This window comes from Pelecanus crispus, chromosome 9 (genome assembly GCF_030463565.1).
Source record: "Pelecanus crispus isolate bPelCri1 chromosome 9, bPelCri1.pri, whole genome shotgun sequence".
NCBI lineage: Eukaryota > Metazoa > Chordata > Aves > Pelecaniformes > Pelecanidae > Pelecanus > Pelecanus crispus.
Window position 1 is genome coordinate 18,158,279 of NC_134651.1, and position 19,538 is coordinate 18,177,816.

Genomic DNA, 19,538 nt, shown 5'->3' on the forward strand with positions numbered 1-19,538 from the left:
TTTAACGTATTTTTGTCTTAACATCAGTGCTTAGAACCCACAAGAAAAACAAGACCAAGTCATATCCTTCTTAACCCAAATTAAGGAATTCACAACCTTCCACATATGCCTCAACCACCTTGGCTCTTGTGTTAATAGCAGCCTATATCCATATAGAAGAGAACAGAAATGAAAAATTTTGTTGAATTGTGTTATGCTGAAATACTTTTGATTCTCATCAAACATGTTCAGCTCGTGATGTAACCCCACATAAAAAGAATGGGCACTGAATAAACTTACTGTCATCTAATCCGCACCTAATACTTTAATCTGATATAATCTGAATTGAATGACCATCATATTAACTCAAAATCTCAAATACTTTTCTACTTCTATTTGAATTCCTAACTTACAGCACAAGAATCTGATTACTGTAAATATGTACTACGATTTTCTCAACAGCATCACAGTTTTCCCCAGCATGTCTGAGGAATCTTATATCAATAATACATTCTACACCTCTAAAAGAAGTAGAAGCTGCAATTTCAAGTTTTGAGCTACAAAAATCAATACAATGATAAAATCTCACCCCAAGTTTAACATTAACTAGACACAAATACTTGTGTCAGTCTGGAGATTAGGAAATGCCTACTTTGGAAACAAAAACCCGTAAGCAGTATCTCATCTAGATTTCCCCCCCCCGCCATTAAAAAAAACGAACTATGGGAGAGGAGTTTCATGTAAGTAAATCATCAGTGAAAGACTGCATGCTCACTATAATTCTAGAAATTCTATGGGCTACAGAAGATTTGTCCTTTGAAAATAAAAAGCTAGTAAAGCAGCAAGGTGCTTTGGTTTAAAGCAGTATTTCTCAAAATTATTAGTAAACACGTAAACAAGAAAGAGTCTTGAGCTGTCAAGACAGGAAGCTGTATACATTTCAGACACCAAGTGTCCAAAGATATTAACCAGGAATATGCAGTACAGTCCATTACGAGAGAAAATACTTGCGTATCAAATATGCTCTGCTAAAAAACACACGAAGAAAAACACTCAGCCAAAACACACCTATGTACTTAACTTTCCTACAACCTGAAATAGAGAAGATACCAGCTTACCTTTTGGCTTTTTTACTGACATCTCTGGGAGAATCTTTATGCGATGACCGAGAACGTGAACTCTCTTTGTGGGACCGTTCAGAGCGCTCTGAGCGTTCCGATTTTGGTGATGGAGATTTTGCTCGTCTACTGCCACTGCTGCGAGATGGGCTAGGTGAAGCACTGTGTCGTCTTTTCCTTTGTAAAGAAGCAAATACAGTTATGTACATACACAAGCAGAGACGCACAGAGAAGTGAAAATGTATATTAAGAAAATAGATTCCTTTTTGCAGATATTTTCTTTTGCCAATGTAACATTAGATCCTTTTAAGTAATTAAAAAGTACTAGGCTTTTTATTACTTAAAAAAAAATCAAGTTCAACATGTGCACCAGATTTTCTCTGATTGAAAAAAAATTAAGGCCTGTGACTCATCTTTGTTTATTGCAGTGTAAAAACATTCTGTTATAGTTTCCTGAAAAGCAAGGCATTTTACCATATCTACACTTAATACCATGGAAGAATTTGGCTATACAATTATCAGAAGATCAGAGTGTACAATCAACTACCCTAAAAATAGCTGAAGAATTTTCACTATGAGATTAATAATATTTAAACCACCACAAATTATTTGTGGTATGACTTCAGTACAGTTTTCTGACTAATACACTGCAGTCAATTTACTGCTAAAACAGAGTTAAATATACCCTGTTTTCAACTGGACATTATTTTACCACGTTTCCTCAGGGCCTAAGTGAGCCAAAAGGGGATTCTATTCAAAAGGGTACGTCACTTGGGACAGGATAAAAAATGGCAATTCCTTCAAAATTTTAAAGCATGTTTTAACATCCAAAGCTTGCTTTTTTGTTGTTAGGTGGGTTTTTTTGTTTGGGTGGTTTTATGTTTTCCCTTTAAAATAAGATGCATGATAGAACATAATTTCAAGGCTGCCATCATATACTAAGATACTGTGAGGTTCTTCCTCCCATCCACTTTACTCCAAGGAAAGCCATACCTCTCTTTTCTTGTTGGTGTACATTCCTCCTTTTCCTTCTTATCTTTGGACCTGGATTCAGATTTTTCCTTATCCTTTTTGTCTCTGTCCCGTTCTCTTTCCAACTCTTTTTCTTTTTCCTAAATTATTAGAAGCATTCATGATTACTTAATAATTAGTCACACCTCATCTGAAAAGACAATCAAAGCTAATCAGAAACAGCATAAAAGCAGTGAGCACTGAAGGGAAACAGCACATAATCTAGGAAAGATCTAATGGTCTCACCATAGCCACTCTCCAAATCTTTACTACTGCTTTATACACAGCAGAAATATTTATTGTAACACAAACACTGACAAAAACATGGAAAATGTCACCCTACATGAGAAAGTCTGAGTATCTAATTGGAAATGAACAGTCTTCATTTTTACAAATTTCAGGGAAACATTACAGCTGTAACAGATTTTCTAAACTAAATTAAACATGAAAGAATACCAGGAACCTCTTTCTACTTAAAACATATGCATTCATCTTCATTAATCCAGACTGAAAATTGAGATAATCTCATAACTGCAAGACATTTAAAGACAAAACAAAAATACAAACAAGATTCTGCAATAATATCTACTCTGTCAAGAAAACCCACAAATATGGTCCATTTCTATACACCAACAGGACCATTTTGAAAGAAAATGAGTACACCTGAGCACACCTCGTTTGTCTGTCAAATAGTTAGAAAAATTAATTATATAAAAATAAACCATCAGCAAGAGATGTGCTTCTTTCAGCACTGGCATTAAAAATATATCCTTCCACGGCAAAAAATAAACAGATATTCCCTTGCATACCTCATAAAGAACACAAAGAATGGGTGATTTAGCTAAATGAAAGAAAGGTGGGGGGTGGGGGCAGATAATAACACAAGTGCAGCAAATACCAGGACAGCTATACTAATCTAGTCTCACATTTTCTTTACATGGAAGACACTAGTAAAATTTTAAAGCGTCCCTTATCATTATGCCTACTATTGCAAACTATTGTTAGATTCCACTAAAAGCAATGGGCTCTTAAGATGTGCCTAGCTTATTTGATAGCATACCTAATTATTTCGTCTTGATAAACAGGAATAAACAGTATTTTAAATAGCTGTAAGTTCCTATTCTCTTAACAATATACAATATTACTAGGAAATTTACTCTTGGAAAGCTTATTCTACAGTGAATTATGCAAAAAGTTACAACCAACCACCAAGTTTGTGGGAAATGCAATCAGAACCAGCATTACATTATTATTATACAAACTAACTTTGCTATGGCATTAAAGCAAAAGATATTCCCTTAACAATGGGGTTATTGTTTTAAAGAACACCTGTTATCATTAAATATTTCTTAACTAAATATTACCTTCATCATTGAAAGTGAAAGTGAGATAATTATTAAAAATCTAAAATATTGGAAGCTGGTTGAACTAATTCAATATAAGACATCTAACAAAGTTATCAGGATTACGATTTCTGTTTTTTTAAGCTACTGCCTCACTACACATTCTGTGCTTCCTGTACAAATCACTTCTTTCTCCAATTACAGAAAACACTGGGGAAGTGAGAAGTTTTAGGATACAACTACATTTAAAAGGAAAGTGACTTTAATTTTTGTAAGTCTTAACTGCTAACATCAACCTCCAAATGTGTAAATCTCCTTCAGGGATCAGCTTTCTTCATTTTTACAAGTCTCTCTCTTCAAGGTACTGTGCAAAAGTGCTTTAGCAAAATTAGTCAGATATTGAGCACCAAATAATGCAAAGAACAAGTGACAGACAAACACCTGGTGAAAACTGTGTATTTGTATTTAGCTTCCAAGAAACTGCATGGGTACCTAATTTCATCATTGATCTGTCAGGCTGTGAAACCAGATCAGAGAAGCACCTGCCACTTTCTCTCACTAAACGCGTTGTCCAGACAGGTTACATGTTATTTCGTTGTATTTCAAAGATTCAAGATCACATGACATCACATATATGATGCTAATTTTTAAAGCCGCTCTGACTTCATAGTCCAGAGAGGACTACCAAAAATGGTAATGGTACAGAATTAATCACTTTTGGGTGACACTATGAGCTGGAATTATCCAGGAAATCTTAGACACTGGAGAATCAGAAGCACATATGCTGCTTAATACTATTCTTTCTCTTCCTTTGGAAGCCTTTAGCACAACAGATCAATTACTAAAAGCAAAATGAAAAGCCTGAGGAACATCTTCAACTGATAGCTCTCCCTTTTCTTTCCCACACCTAACAGTTTGCCTTACGTAGTAGATCCAGGAGTGACCTCTTTAAGGTTTCAACACATTCTAACAATACCCATCTGTACCGTGTGAAATACTACATTATTTTGATTAAAAAGAGAGGTTGTATCTACTCTGCAGAAAGCACTTGGACTTAGACATGCAGTTTGACATTACAGTAGAATTTTAACGAGAACCATGTGCTGTTATACTTAATGCCACCTTACATTTGATAAACTCAATAAAAGCCTATCACAGAATCAGAGCCAAACATAAAGAACATTTCTTACCCTCTGGAGCAGCTTGTCTCTATAGTGTTCAACCTGTTCCTGAAAACTCTGGCCTGGTTTCTTGGGTCTTTTCCCAGACTCTAACTCATCCTGAAACTTCATCACCTTAAGCTGTGAAAATAATACTGACCATTAGGTTATTGGGCTTATTATTATCCAGTTAGGCAGGTGGCTGAAAATGAAATTTCCATGATTTATAATCTGTGTTCTTCATTCTTTCTATACAAGTTTGTGCACAAAAAGATACTAACTTTATTTAAACTGGATCAAAGCAACAAAACCACATACTGGTCTGCAGGCACCTGCAGTTATTTACAGACATGTTAAGAACTAAAAATAAAGGGATTTTTTTTCTGTTATTCTCCTAAATTCTGTTCCCATCATTAGAACACTGCACCCTTATATTTCTTAGATTTTTTTTTTGTTTGTTTCAAAATGAGATAATTTACTGCAGGTGTCTTAATGTATTGTTTCAACTTCTCTTGTCTACTCCAAGTTTTCCTTCAGAAACTGCCTTTTTTCTATTTAACCCTAAATATTAAAATCAAATGACTGACATAATTAGGACATAAAACAAATGCATCTCCTCTTCAGGGCTGTTTCCACAGAGTGGCTGATTTGAAAGAACTGATTTTTACTAACATAATACTTTTCATGTGCTATCAAGCTTAGCAACAAAATTCAGTTCACTAGTGCTGCTAAATGTAACACTAAATTTACTGCAATAATACCCCCAACTAAGTCACAAAGTTAAGCAAATGTCAGAATTTTTCCATGTGGACTTTTTTTTTTTCTAGATACACTGAAACCTTTCTCCAAGTTGATTCACATCATAAAACTTCACTCACATCTCTCATCACTTTTCAGTTCTTTATTCTTACTGACATGGCCTTTTACAAACAGTTGTTCAGTTTTTTTGGATGAGGAAGTGTCTCTTTTTTGGGGGAGTAGGGATGAGCTTGGTAATAAGTCATGTTGTATTTGTCAGCCCTCTTCCAAATGTTTATGCTCTGACCCTCCTGTATTTCCTGTTTCAATACCGACCTGCACAGTCATATATACGAATTTTTCCTGTGCTTGAGGTTCATTTTTAGCGAACACACAAAATATTTTTCTCTTTAGAAATATTTAACTCTTCCAAACTGAAAACTCACAAAGGAAAAGACTTTGCAACTATGTCCCTTTTGGTTATCTGAAAGGATTCTTATTCTCCAGGTCCTCAATTCCCTAATACAAAGTAGCCACAAAATCAAACCCTAAAGGTTTTTTCTTCCCTCTCAAAAGCAGCAGGCCAGACTGGATATGAAAATACCATACATTCTAATCAGCCCTTCCAATTACTGACAGAGCAGAAAGGAAAGGTACCACAAACCCAAACTAATCACAAGAACAAATATGTTAAGAAACATAAAACCCAGTCGAGGATAGCACCACTTAGAACAGGGCCCCCTTCAGTTACACAGCTTATGCCAATTTTTTCATTTGAGTCTCAAACACAACGGAGCAATGTGTTTTGTGGAAGGAAAAAAAAGAAAAAAAAAAAAAAGGAAAAAAGGCATTGCTATCTTGTACCATGGTAAATTTCTGAAAAATGTTCTGCCTACCTCCCTCATTTACACAGTATGCTCTACCTATGGTTGAGCATTTTTCATTTTTGCTTACAATTCAGCCAATTAAATAGTCAGCAGCCAATGGAAAATTGACATTGTCATTTGTCACATACCACTCCACCTTCGACAAAGGCATTTTTTTCTTCTCCCGCCTTCAAATACAGAAGTTTCAAAAGCAGGAATACCTCTTGGAACCATATTTTCAGTATCACCCTGTACCACCTGTTCTGGTAAGAAATCAAGATTGCATTCCAATTCATGTAAACTCATCACATAAACTCCAAGGCCATTAGTTGCTTAGCACATTCAGTACTGAACAGGAGTACAGAGGAGGCTCAGCTGATCCAGAAGGCCTCTTGGACTGTCATGGTACAAACATGCTCATAAGACTTCTACTTTATTTTCCCAACTAAATCACCCAGATAATTAAAAAACCCCAAACAAACAAACAACAAAACACACAAAACAAAACCCCACCCTTACAAGATTTTATTTCCTTACATTTTTAGCCAACAAAGCTGTGACACTATCTCTAACCGTATTTTGAGAGCAAGGAAGCATAAGTCTATAGCCCAAAGTAACCTGAAATGAAAGAAAACTAGGAATCAGATGATCAGGCTTTAGTTGATTTAATAAGCTAATCTGGATGCAAAGAAATGCTGAACTTATCAGCCTGTCTTACATGCATGTCACACAACCCACTGCTGGCATGAAATTTAAAATGCCAAGAGGAATTATTCACATGTAACTTTTCCAATAACTGTAGGCGGGGCAGGGGGTGTGGAGGGGGAAAGTGGTCAGTAGCAGGTGCCTAGGAGACAGGAAAAATAGGAAACGCCTATATAATAACCACTGACTCAACACCTCCCCAAACTCCAGCTATGTTAAGATCATGTAGTTTCCCGAGACAGCTGTGGTCTTTTACAGACCAAACATCAGCAGATTGTTCTTCCTTATATTTGCTGTATCTCTCTTTGAACTCATATAAACTGACTCCTTTTAGAAAGATGCTGTGGGTAGAGGAAATCAGCTCTAGCATATCTCCTGGAAAAGTAGACTAAGTGATACAAAATGCTGAGATGATATCAACCACTCACTACAGAAAGATCATTCTCTTCCACCTTCCTTCTCCACTCCTGCACTCCAAGCAAAAGGCTCCTCTTCCACCCTGCCCTTGCAGCAGCTGCAGTGCTTGGCTGAGCCTTCCATAAGCCAGATCAATTCACTAATCCAGCAGAAGCCCACCCCCACCCTCAATTTTTTTTTTCCTTTGCATTAGTGAGATGTATTGGCTCAGGGGAAGAATGAACAAGTGCCAGAGCTCACAGGTAGGTTTAGGACATTCCCTTTCAGCAGAGGTGAGCAGTTAGATCAGATCAGCTCATCCTACAACTTCATGTATAGCAGCTTTTGCTACTTACTCTAAAACACCACCACCGTAACTAAGTTTTAAAAGAAAAGGAATTACTTAGCTGCTGAAGTTCAGAAAAGAATTCTCTAGAGAATTCTACTGCTCAGAATTACTATATAAACTTATATGTTTGGTTATCTCCCTTCACCAGTTCACTACTCATCGCATATTAGCCATAGTGAACGCTCTTCTTACTGATCTCTTCATGTAGAGTGTATGATGCTTATATTCCTATCATACAGTTCCAGATACCCGCCAGGAGAAAGAGATCCTTAAAACTTAGGCTTAAATCTGCTTAAGCATCTAATCGATGAATTTTGTAAGCATTCCACTTTGTAAACTTGCATTTAGAAAGAATTAATATATTCTCATTGAATTGGTTATTCTTTATTCTTCTCCAATAGACAAAAACTATTAAGCTTGTTCATCCTTAGGAGCAGATACATTGACTTTATCTGGACTTTCTCTGGAGTCAGTAATAGGCATGGTAATGTGTAAGGGGAAAATTTTTCAAAACCCCGTGCCAAAACTTTGTAATACTAATTTCTTAGACACAGCAGTCTCCCACAGCAGAGAGAGTTTAGAGTTTTCAGAGACTGCAATGCAGAATTGTCAAATACCATTGGAGTTCCTGTGAGCAATCTCCACTAAATGCTCCAGTCGGGGATTTCTCACTGACCATGAGGAGGTATCGCTCATAAGTTCAAGATAAGCAGCTCCACAACATGCCTCTTGTCTATTGGTTCTCATCTTGAAATTCCCCACCTCAAACTCATCTAGGGAGAGTTTAAAAGATTCAGCCCTTCCTACAAGTTGAGGCTTTGATTAAAGACTAACCAGCAAGCTAGCAAGTTAACAGAAAAGCATAACATCTTGCTACCACGGTTCAGGGAAACCACAGACTGACACAAACTGAAGCCCTGCCTGTAGCTTTTTTGCATTTTGACACAAACAGATGTGCTGTGGGTAGCCTCCCTTGCTTAAAATGAATCTATTTTCAAAGACTGTTCTTGGTTTTCTTATCTTCTGCTGATACTGAGTCCATACACAGTCTTGGGGAGGGGGGGGGGGGGGGGAGGAGAAGGCTTTTTCACAAGAGGTTATTCCACAGTTACAAAGCCTCAGAACTTAAGTGGCCAGGTTCAGACGCAACTTATTTGAGGTAAGTTAGCTGCATACTACGCGCTAGGATTAACTAGGAGGTTAATCACCAGATGCCCGATGAAAGACAGGAATTTCTGCTTGATGTATAATTGCACTCAAATCTAGACTGATTACAGACAGGACAGACATCCAAGCAGAGATGTTTTTCCTTAAAAGAGACTCGCCCCAACAATGGCTGCAACAAGTCCTAGGCTTTGTCAGAAACAGAGCAAAATATTTCTTTGAAAGCTTGAGTTTTCCAGCAAGTCTATGAGCAGTGGAATTTCTGCAGCTACAACATTATCAACAACAGATGACAGCAATACTGATGTACACATGTGAAATACCTCTTCAGCTGTAATTGACCTCTGGCATGCTCAATCACACTCACAGGATGCCATGTGTCTTGGAACTAAGCAATTCCTTGCTTTTGTCTTTGTGTAAAATAGAAGTAGATTTGAAGATTTAAAATAGAGCAGAATCTGCTGAATTAAGATAGTAGTTATGTTCTAAGGAAGAACGGCTATAAATAGTGGAACTATTGGTCAAGCAAGAGCCAATTTGTCTCATCTGTTATTATTAAGCCACAATGAATAAGACATTTAATTGGGTATCTTTTTGCCATTTTGCAGTGGCCTCAAATGAGCTAGGTATAGAAACCTCCACAGACTGTAAAGACCAAAGGGTTCTGTTGTTCTAGTGATGATTACAAGCCTCATATATCTCCTACGACTTGATGAACAAATACAAAAAATTGAGTATTCTGCATACTAAGCACCATAATCCAGATAAAAAAGATAATGGAAACTGTATGGAACTTCAGTTTCTTGACAAAGATATACAGGGCCTTGAAATCCAGAACAGGCCTCAGACACAATCTGCTCTTCTGGACTACAGCTTAATGTAGTCTTATCTTGTGCTCTAGTCATTCTCTGTTGGAGACTGAATACTATAATAAAGGAACTTTGATCATCTGGTACAGCAATATGTATCAAGAAAGCAAGGACAGTAACCTCCTTTCCTTTGTGAGATGCAGGAAAAACTTCCTTGGCTCTTGGTAGAAAAATAAATTGCATCTCAAATACCATGACACATTTTTTGGGGGTGGAGTGGCGGGGGAATCTCATTTACACACAGGGCAGGGGTGTACTGACAGAGCACAGACACAGGACAGTATAACAGAATCCAGTCCTGCATCTCCTGGAGCTCAGTGGTACATAGCAGAAAGGCTGACCAGGAAGACTTGAAGACCACTGTCTTCTACCTCTGATTACGCAATCAAATGCCACTTTGAGGTCTCAGGTGGCCAACACAAAGGTGAGTAAGAGCAGCTACTAAGGAGAACAAATCTCCTGTTTGACCCTTTTGGAAGCACTGGTATATCTGGATTCATGAGAAGCCTGCCTCCTGCTGCAGATGAAGCCTGCAGTGTGCTTTTTTGGGGTAGGATGATAAAATCTTGTGCAGCAAGATGGAGACAGAAATAAAGTACCTTAGAAAAAGGTCCAAGAAGGACAATGCTGCTTCACTTTGTGAGTTTTTGTACGCTCTGAGGAAACAAGTTTAATGAACAATTTAAGCAACATAAAAGTCCCATTTTTCTAACACTCCACAGCACCAAGGTCTCTTTACAAAGAAGAATACACCTTTCTTTTATATGTCCCTGAGGTGGGGAAAGAGAGAGACACACACATGCACAGCACTGTAAAGACCATTCTGAAATCTGACTTACATTGTAAGGCAAAGTGCCAATCTTTCCACACTTAAAAAAAACAGTAAAGAAATCACTGTTCCTTGGTGTTACAAAAAAAGCCTCTGCTCTTGCTAAGTTCTGGAAAGAATTCACACTTCAGCAAGGTTAACAGGGGTATGGGGAAGGCAAACAAAGGGTTAATAACATGCCTTCTCTGATGGCACCAGTCTGATGACTGTGGCCGAAGTTTGTTTCTTACTGCACTTCCCCTCCCAGCTCACAAACTTAATTTACTAACCTTGCCAGAAGAAAATTGTTGTTTGTATTCCTGAATTTCCAAAAAATGCATGAAAAAATGTGTTTCAGCTTCCCTGGTAGTCACTGTGTAGACTGCTAGAGAATCAGACTTTGCCTCCCACCCCCCCACCCCCCCCCCCCCAAGATTTTACACATTTTTAATAGTGTATATTAGATGGCATAATTGTTAAAGCTGGTAACTGGGGTTTTTTTTTCAGTTCCTCCCCTGAAATTTAATAATGGATGTGTTCTTTGGCAGGGAACTGGGTACATACTAAGAAGAATCTTTGAGCATGAATGCTTGAAAGTAGTACAGGGAGTACTTTCCTGTCAATGACAAACTTGAGGAGAAATTTTAAAATTTAAGTACTTCTACCCAGTGTCACAAATGTTCTGAAAATGAAAAAAAAAAGTTATAATCCTTTTCTGGCGATTCCTAAAGTCTGAAACTGAGATGGTAATTTACTTACCACAAAGAATAAAGATGGCAACATGCACTTGAAAACCTCAAATATTTACCACCTAAAACTGTTACAGACAGGATACATTGATGAAAGAACTTACAACACTTGTGCAGGGTAAAATTCATAATGGTTAAAATAAATCACTTCCTAATTCGCCTCCCCAACTGCCAGGATAACATCTATAAAACAGATACTCAGTCCGGAAGGAGCCCCTTCCATACCCGCTACAATCATTATTACAGCAAAATGAAAACTAGTTTCACTTGTACTTTCATTAATCTAACATCATGTATTTTCTACAGAACTACTGCCACCATGAGTCAAGTCAGACATAAATCCCACTTAGCTTTTCTCCAGTTCAGAATTTACTCACTTCAAATGGCTACGCATCATGAACTTTCAAACTGCTATGCAAAGCTAGAGGTTTTTAAGTGCTTAGTTACAGTCCATTAATTTTAATAATCTGAATTATTAAATAGAAGCATATTTCGGAGAAACAACAGTTGTGACATTTTAAAATATTATTGCTTGTACATCTTAAAAGAATATTACAGGGCTTTGCTAATGTCCAATTTTAGCCAACTAATACGTTATAGTATAAATAAGTAGGCATCCATAATTCCACCTTCAAAATGTTACCCAAATTATAATCTGTCACTTGGAGATGCTACAACTGCAACGAGCAGTTTAGCAGCTTCTTAATATCATTTTAATGCACTGAACAGAAGGCACAAGAATTTCAGTATTCAACGTATCATGGGTTTTAATACCGATTACAAGCTGGAAAGTTGCATGCAATTTTAAACCTGTTTTTGCATGGCACTGTACGACAGAAAGGCTTCACTGCTAGACAAAGCTCATGCTAAATTCAAGTTTAGTTATCTTCTCAGTCAACCACAAGCTCAGAAGCCAGCATGAAGACCTAAGAATCTGTGCTCATCAACCTTAACAGCTATACTAAGACCTATCCTTGGAGAAAGGATAAAAGAATGAGTGAGCCCTATAAAATGCATGTAGGTCTTTGATTAAAATGCCTCATTTCCAAGACCACCTGATTTAGTTGCATCTACTTTTTTGTTTGATGGCTGACACAGTGAAAAGAGCAACTTTTAAATGCAATAAAATACAGACACTTCAAGGCAAGAGACAGAGAGAACAAAAAAAGCATAGGACTAAGGCCACATCCAAAAGTCACTCCCATTTGCCAAGAGCAGCAAAGTGAAGAGGAACCCAAGCAATCTAAGGCCACTGGTGGTACTGAAAAAGGATGCTGAAGAAAAAAGAAAAGAAAGAAAAAAAAAAAAAAGAAAGAGTAATTCTCAACATGCAATAGCCCCTGACTCAATTTTTCATTTTTTCCTGCATTACTTTGAAAGCCAAAACAAGGCAAGGCCGTAAACAAACATATCTTTATAAAAATACACCGGACTAAAAAACCCACTATATAATAGGACTATAATTATTTCAGTAAAAATAACTCCCTGTTATACGTAGAGAACTCTGGGCAGGGGGAAGATTGGAAAGGTACAGAATGCTGGCACAAAACACCACAGGCTGACCTCTATCTCTCGGAGTTTGGCACGCTTTTCTTCACTCATTTCTGAATATTTGACTGAAGACTTGGATTCAGGCATTTCTTCTTTAATAGGATTGGAATACATGTGTTGCTCTTCTGACTTAGAACTCTGAGTGTCTTCCTCATCTTCACTTTCTTCTTCTTGACTTTACAGAAAACATACAGAATTAACTGATATATATATGTATTTATTTAAGGCCATTATCTGTTACAAAATTTACCATCTCTCCTACTTAGTTTCTACGATTAGTTACTAGTTTTGAAATCTGTTAAGTAGGATTGTTATGTAAAAGTCTGCAGCTACAAAACAGTCTCCATCTGCGAGACACATATCTTAGTATTTTCATTTAATTAAATAATTTTTATTAATCAGGTAATTTACACTTTTCATATAAACAGAGTGCAGAAGAATTCTTGAAATTTACAGTCACCAAATCCATACCTAACTCAGCTACAGAACAAGTCCACTACCTCAACAGAATCTAAGTGCTGCAATCATGCTTTTCGGATATAATAATTTTTATAAAAGAACAAGATTTACTACACTTTTCCTTTTTGGAGACACACCTGAGACATGGCAGATACTCAAAATTATATTCCCAGACTGGCCACTAGAGTGCTGCAGGACTACATGCAATGCAGCAAGACATTTAAAGGATTATGTTATAACAGATGCTCTCAGTTGCCTAAAGAACAAAGTAAAAGACCGCTCAAAAACAATAGATGGCATGGAGTCTATTAGCATCCAAAGAAACATGCACATCAGAACATTATTCACTGTGTTTGTCTCAAAAGCAAAAGGCAGAGGTTTAGATATATTCACACATATCTGACATCAAGATTTCCAAACCGTAAAATACTACTACCTTAGTTCTTACTATTTGATATTAAATTATCAAATCAGCATTAGTTTAAAGATTATGGTTAACAGCTCTACCAAAAGGTGTAATTTATTGTGTTAGAAAAAAACTATGGGGCCTGAAAGCAATCTGCACTGAAACCCTGATTTTTCTCCGTTTTCTTATTTTCCTATTTTCAAAATTTCATTTTTTTTCTGCTCTTATAGTACATATATATTTTATAGGGAGTTTCAAAGACACTCAACCTTAGAGGAAGAAAATGAATGTGTTTTCATCAGAATGAAAAAGTATTTACTTTTGAATTTCTTCCTCCTCGGATTCTTCATGTTGGTCAAAAAGCTCCCACTTAGAAGTAGTAACAGCTAGAAGAGACAGTAAGGTAATTTCAACAACAGAGAAAGCTATCACTTAATCTGAAAAGTAGTATTTGTAGATATAACAAAAATTACAATGTGATAAAATTTACCAGCATCTAGCACTTACTACAGACTTTTGATTTTATAGAAATATCCAAACTGCACATTATCAGAATATTTACTTCTTACAGAGCTAGTCACTTAACATTGCGTATCATGTTTCAGTAAATCCTTCAAAAGCAGACAAGTATTCGTCAGTTTGTAAAATCTTATCTTCCAAACAAGTATTTAGGAAGACTGCCAACCACATACTCAGATTTTTTTTCAGTAATTATTCTTAATGAACTGGAAATTATTTTTAAAGGTTGGTAGGTCATTGAAGTAGAACGACAAAAACAGAATACACTATTTTCTTCACTGAAGTTATAACCAAAAAAAGAAGTTACAACTGAAAATCCTACTGTATTACTACAGAAGTCATATTAGCACTTCTAAATAGATCAGATGAAAATAATAATGAAATAGGTAAGTGACATTAAGCTTCCAGTTTACTTTGGGAAGTGTTTCAGTTTAATATATACTTTGAAAACTAACCTTGAGCTTCCAATTCCGATTCATCCACTGCTTCCCATTTTGAAGGGGCAACTTTAAATATAGGCTCATTCTTTTTTGAGTCTTCAGCCGTATCCACTGTTGGAGAAAGAGATACAGAAAAATAATTTCCAAAGTTCTTGAAAAGTTCAAATGGAAAAATGCTAATATAACAATCAGATTTAAATACTGAAGCGTATTACAGTTTCATTATTTGCAAAGAAAAGAAATTAGGATTTGGAATCTGATGTGTGTAGTAGAAGACACCTACTGTGTCTCTGAAGCCATTAAAATCTAAAAGCAGTTTTTAAACAAATTCTTCCTAGAACAAATTGAAATTAATCAATTCAACATTTTATGAAGCTACATTCCATATTAATTCTTGACTGTACTCATAAAAACTACTGGGGGGGGGGAGGGGGGAAGATCATCAAAAATTGAAGATTCAAATTGAAAGTGAATTTGAAACATTTCATACAAGGAACTCCATCAAGATCGTCATCCAGAGATTTAATTGGGACTCCGTCCAGATCATCAATAGGAGCAGCATCAATAGGAATTCCATCCACATCTTCTAGTGGAGCACCATCAAGCTCTTCTTCAATGGGAGCACCATCAAGATCATCTGGTACTTCCTGAAAGCAAATAATAATTATTTCAAGAACGAATCTACATTGCCTTTCTTTATTTCTCCAATTACTGATTCATTTCTTTTTAAAGGAGTAGCTTTAAAAAAAAAACAAACACTAAAATCCAAACAACTCAACAATTTTTGCTACCAAGTACAGTTGCTTATTGCAGAGGAAAAATACAATATCCTCCTACAAAAGATTATAAGCAAGCAAGAATTTGGAATTTGTACACAAAGTACTGGAAGCTTTGCAATACCTATATTCAAAAGAAGAGATATCAAGCTGAGGTTTAGCTCGGAATGAGCCAATTACAGTCAGATAAATTATACTTACTACATATGAAAAATTCCCTGAGAACCAGTAATCTGAACAATTGAGCCAGCAGTGTGCCCAGGTGGCCAAGAAGGCCAACAGCATCCCAGCTTGTATCAGGAATAGTGTGGCCAGCAGGAGCAGGGAGGTGATTGTCCCCCTGTACTCGGCGCTGGTGAGGCCACACCTGGAATACTGTGTCCAGTTTTGGGCCCCTCAATACAAGAAAGACATTGAGGTGCTGGAGCGTGTCCAGAGAAGGGCAACCAAGCTGGTGAAGGGTCTGGAGAACAGGCCTTATGAGGAGCGGCTGAGGGAACTGGGGTTGTTTAGCCTGCAGAAGAGGAGGCTGAGGGGAGACCTTATCGCTCTCTACAACTACCTGAAAGGAGGTTGTAGCGAGGTGGGTGTTGGTCTCTTCTCCCAAGTAGTTAGCGATACGACAAGAGGAAATGGGCTCAAGCTGCACCAGGGGAGGTTTAGATTGGATATTAGGAAAAATTTCTTCATGGAAAGAGTAGTCAAGCATTGGAACAGGCTGCCCAGAGAGGTGGTGGAGTCACCATCCCTGGAAGTGTTCAAAAAATGGGTAGATGTGGCACTTTGGGACATGGTTTAGTCTAGTCTACCCTTGATTGGTTTAGTGTGGATGTTAGGTTAATGGTTGGACTGGATGATCTTAAAGGTCTTTTCCAACCTAAACGATTCTATGATTCTATGATTGACAGAAATCAACTATTTAGCAGGAACACACATAAATGATAAATACAGCTACATATTCCAACTTGTTAGGTACAGGCACTGTCCTTCATATGTGCATGTTCATTCTGCTCTACTGCTAAAGGAAATAAGCTAACCTTCCAATTATACTGTAGGTCTCCCCCTGCTGTTCTGAAAGGCATGTTTCCACAGAGTTACAAAATTAACTTATCCTAAACATACATCCATTTATTAGGGTCCACTGTCTTGTTTCTCTTAAATTACTTATTTACTCATTTCTCTTAAATTACTTATTGTCTTAAGTTACTTATAGGTGACTGTAAACAGATCAGTATACATTCACTGAGTGCTAATACTACTCTATAAATTTTAAGCATAGAGCTTCAAAATATTGAATAATAATTTATACATGTCACTATGCAATAACTAAAACTCACTACATATCCTGTTTAAAATAACCTCTAAAAAAACCCCCAAAGATAAATGTCGTAGCATACCTAGAAAGTTAGGAACTTACTGCTCTAATACAACACAGCAAAGATCGAAGTAGAGTATCACCAGTGTAAACGATCTATCACAGCCTTCCTCTCAAACTAAGAAAGCTCAGATGCCTCTATTACATTCAAGTGTGACACTCACAAAAAAGAACCAAAATGGATGATTCAGGTAGCTAGATGCCTAGCTATTTAGAACTCTCAGAAATGAAAACTAAGGTCTGAAATTCTAACTCAAAATTCACAGACAGATACTACAGAGTATTTCCAGTACAAAGGAAATACCTGTCACTCTGCACTAGTCTTTGCTCTGAAAGGTTTTCACAATATAACTCCATCACAGCACCTAATCTACAAGCAATAAATGCATAAACAGATTAAACCATATTTGCATCTGAAACTATGTTACACCTGTATTTGAGAGCAAGGATTCAGAGGAAAAAAAGGTTTACTCACCCTAACAGAGACATCAAAATAATCCTTGCCAGCCCTACTTTATATTTACACATTTCTCCTCACCATCTGCTAGCATCACTACCAAGGTCACTTACCTCTGTTTCTTTATCTTCCATGATATTTACAAGCCCCAAGAAAATATTCTGTAGTTTGATCAGAAATGGTTCTGGATAGATCGCCCAGTCTTCCCATGCTCGGAAGCATGTCATTACCCGTTGCTAGAAGCAATAGGAAAAAAAAAACCAAACCACTAATAAAATTGTATTAAGAAATTTTAAGTGATTGGAAATACACCACAGAGAACTACTACTGTAGACAGCTACTCCTAAGTAGTTCCATACTGAAGTATATTACAACAATACTATGTTGGGCAAGACTAGTAATTTTACAAAAATACATATATAGGAACTACCATTTTAAAAATCTCACTTGGGTTTCATTTCCCCTTTAAATTCCTGTTACATTATCAATTTCAGCTGTTCGCAGTTCCTATCCCAACAGCAAATTTCATTCCACCCAGATGTTCAAAGCAGGTGCCTCTACTAAATGTAACAGAAATATCTTTCCCAGTGTAAAATAAAATAACTAAAATTAACACTAGCTTATCCATATTATTGAAAGGAAATGATGTTCCTACATTCATTTCTTTGTAGAAGTGAAGTATATTTGAAATGATGGGCTTCAGCTCAAGCTTAACACATTAAATGTAGCTGGAGATGTAGATATAAAAAAAATCTACTGCCTGTCTTTACCATATAATTTAATAAACAGTTTTAAAATAGCAGATAACTAAAATTGATTCTCAATCTAGAGCAACTGGGAGCAGAGAAGGTAGGACAACACAGAAAGACCTTAATACAGAAAAACTAACTACACTCTAAGCTTTGTATTTAAAGCTTCTGATTTAAAAAAAAAAAAAAAGAACTGTAGAGGCATCTTTATAACAGAAGAAGGAAAAGCTAGGCTGAGCATGAGAGTGGTGAGAAGCAGAGCGCTATCTCGGAAATCTCTCTCAACTACCCACGGTCAGACTGCTTATCAGACCTCAAAAAATAAAGCCTATCTATCACAAAAATGTTAAAAAGTAACTTTATGCTGTTATGTCCAGCAGTTTCTTTCTACACTGAGCAGCTCAAATTTATTTTTGAAACTGAAATATAGGTGGTCCAAAAATAATCAGAAAGCTAGAAGGCCTTGTTTGCAATTCAAGTACTAGACAGATATCCTCTCAACTCCACAACTATACATCTAACGGTACACTTCAGCTGTCAGATGCTAATTTTCTTCCTTAATTTCAAGGCTATCTTTGCAAGAGAGAAATTTTTTTTTTTTTTTTTTTTTTTAAAGCTTAATTAGGAAGATTGAGCTACCTATCACAGTATGCAATCTCTTGTGCAGGAACATCTATGTATTTGACTTCAATGTCACATAAATAACAATGAAATACATACCTTGAAATTTTCAGACTGTAAATGGCCTTGTATTGTACGGTAAGTAGCATTGAGATCAGAGAATATCTGACACAATTTTGTTTCAAAACTAGAATTAAACATATACATTTCTTTAGTTAAACTCTGCAATATATATTTTCTGGACATACATAATTCACAAAAATACCTGGGACACAGGACTCAAGAGCACAAGGTTCTGATCCCTATAATAGCCATGAACTGAACTATAAAGCAAATATGATTGCTATATATTAAATCACCTTGGACAACAACAGAACTGTGAAGGGAGATCTTCACATCTGCTGCAGTCTCTTTATACAGCCTGGAAAGACTGGAGGAGGATAAAAGGAGTTTTACCTTATATACAATGCAAGAATTGTCTCAAAATTCAATTTGTGTTTTTTAAAAAATTCTTAGTTATGTTTCTATTCTAAGTTACTCAATGAGGCCCTCAGTGAAAGCACAGTGAGTAATAGCTACCTAGCTTCCCTTGAGCGTCTCTCAATGTACAAAAATTTAACTGGCACAGCAAACACACACTGCAACAAGAAGCATTATTTGCAATCACTAGAGTTTTGTAACATGCTGACTATTCCCCATCATGTTACCATAACATTACAGAGACTCCAGGAAGTAGACACAATCAAATATCTAAATAGGACAGAGGTACTCTCCCTTGGACATTCTTCCTAAAGTCTGCTCAGCACCTTAGAAACAAAGTACATAATCCCATTATAAGTTCTCCAGCCTTCATGGAGAATTAAAAAACACCTTTTAATAAAAAAAAAATTCTATTTAAAAGTTTGGCTTCTTCACATGGATTATTCGATA

The 19,538-nt window shown here is 36.6% G+C and overlaps 1 protein-coding gene across 7 annotated transcripts in view; it reads right to left on the reverse strand.

Annotated features, from left to right (window-relative positions):
- U2SURP (U2 snRNP associated SURP domain containing) overlaps positions 1–19,538 on the reverse strand; it is a 47,831-nt gene that overhangs the window by 1,176 nt on the left and 27,117 nt on the right. For 6 of the 7 annotated variants that reach the window (XM_075717161.1, XM_075717160.1, XM_075717159.1 and 3 more), the window contains 9 exons: positions 18,708–18,795; positions 17,352–17,474; positions 15,121–15,277; positions 14,646–14,741; positions 13,991–14,057; positions 12,819–12,981; positions 4,642–4,752; positions 2,091–2,209; positions 1,098–1,274 (listed from right to left, as the gene is read on the reverse strand). In XM_075717161.1, coding sequence (XP_075573276.1) covers positions 1,098–1,274; positions 2,091–2,209; positions 4,642–4,752; positions 12,819–12,981; positions 13,991–14,057; positions 14,646–14,741; positions 15,121–15,277; positions 17,352–17,474; positions 18,708–18,795 — 1,101 coding nt within the window. The remainder of the gene's footprint in view (positions 1–1,097; positions 1,275–2,090; positions 2,210–4,641; positions 4,753–12,818; positions 12,982–13,990; positions 14,058–14,645; positions 14,742–15,120; positions 15,278–17,351; positions 17,475–18,707; positions 18,796–19,538) is intronic. The other variant, XM_075717162.1, reaches the window with a different exon arrangement.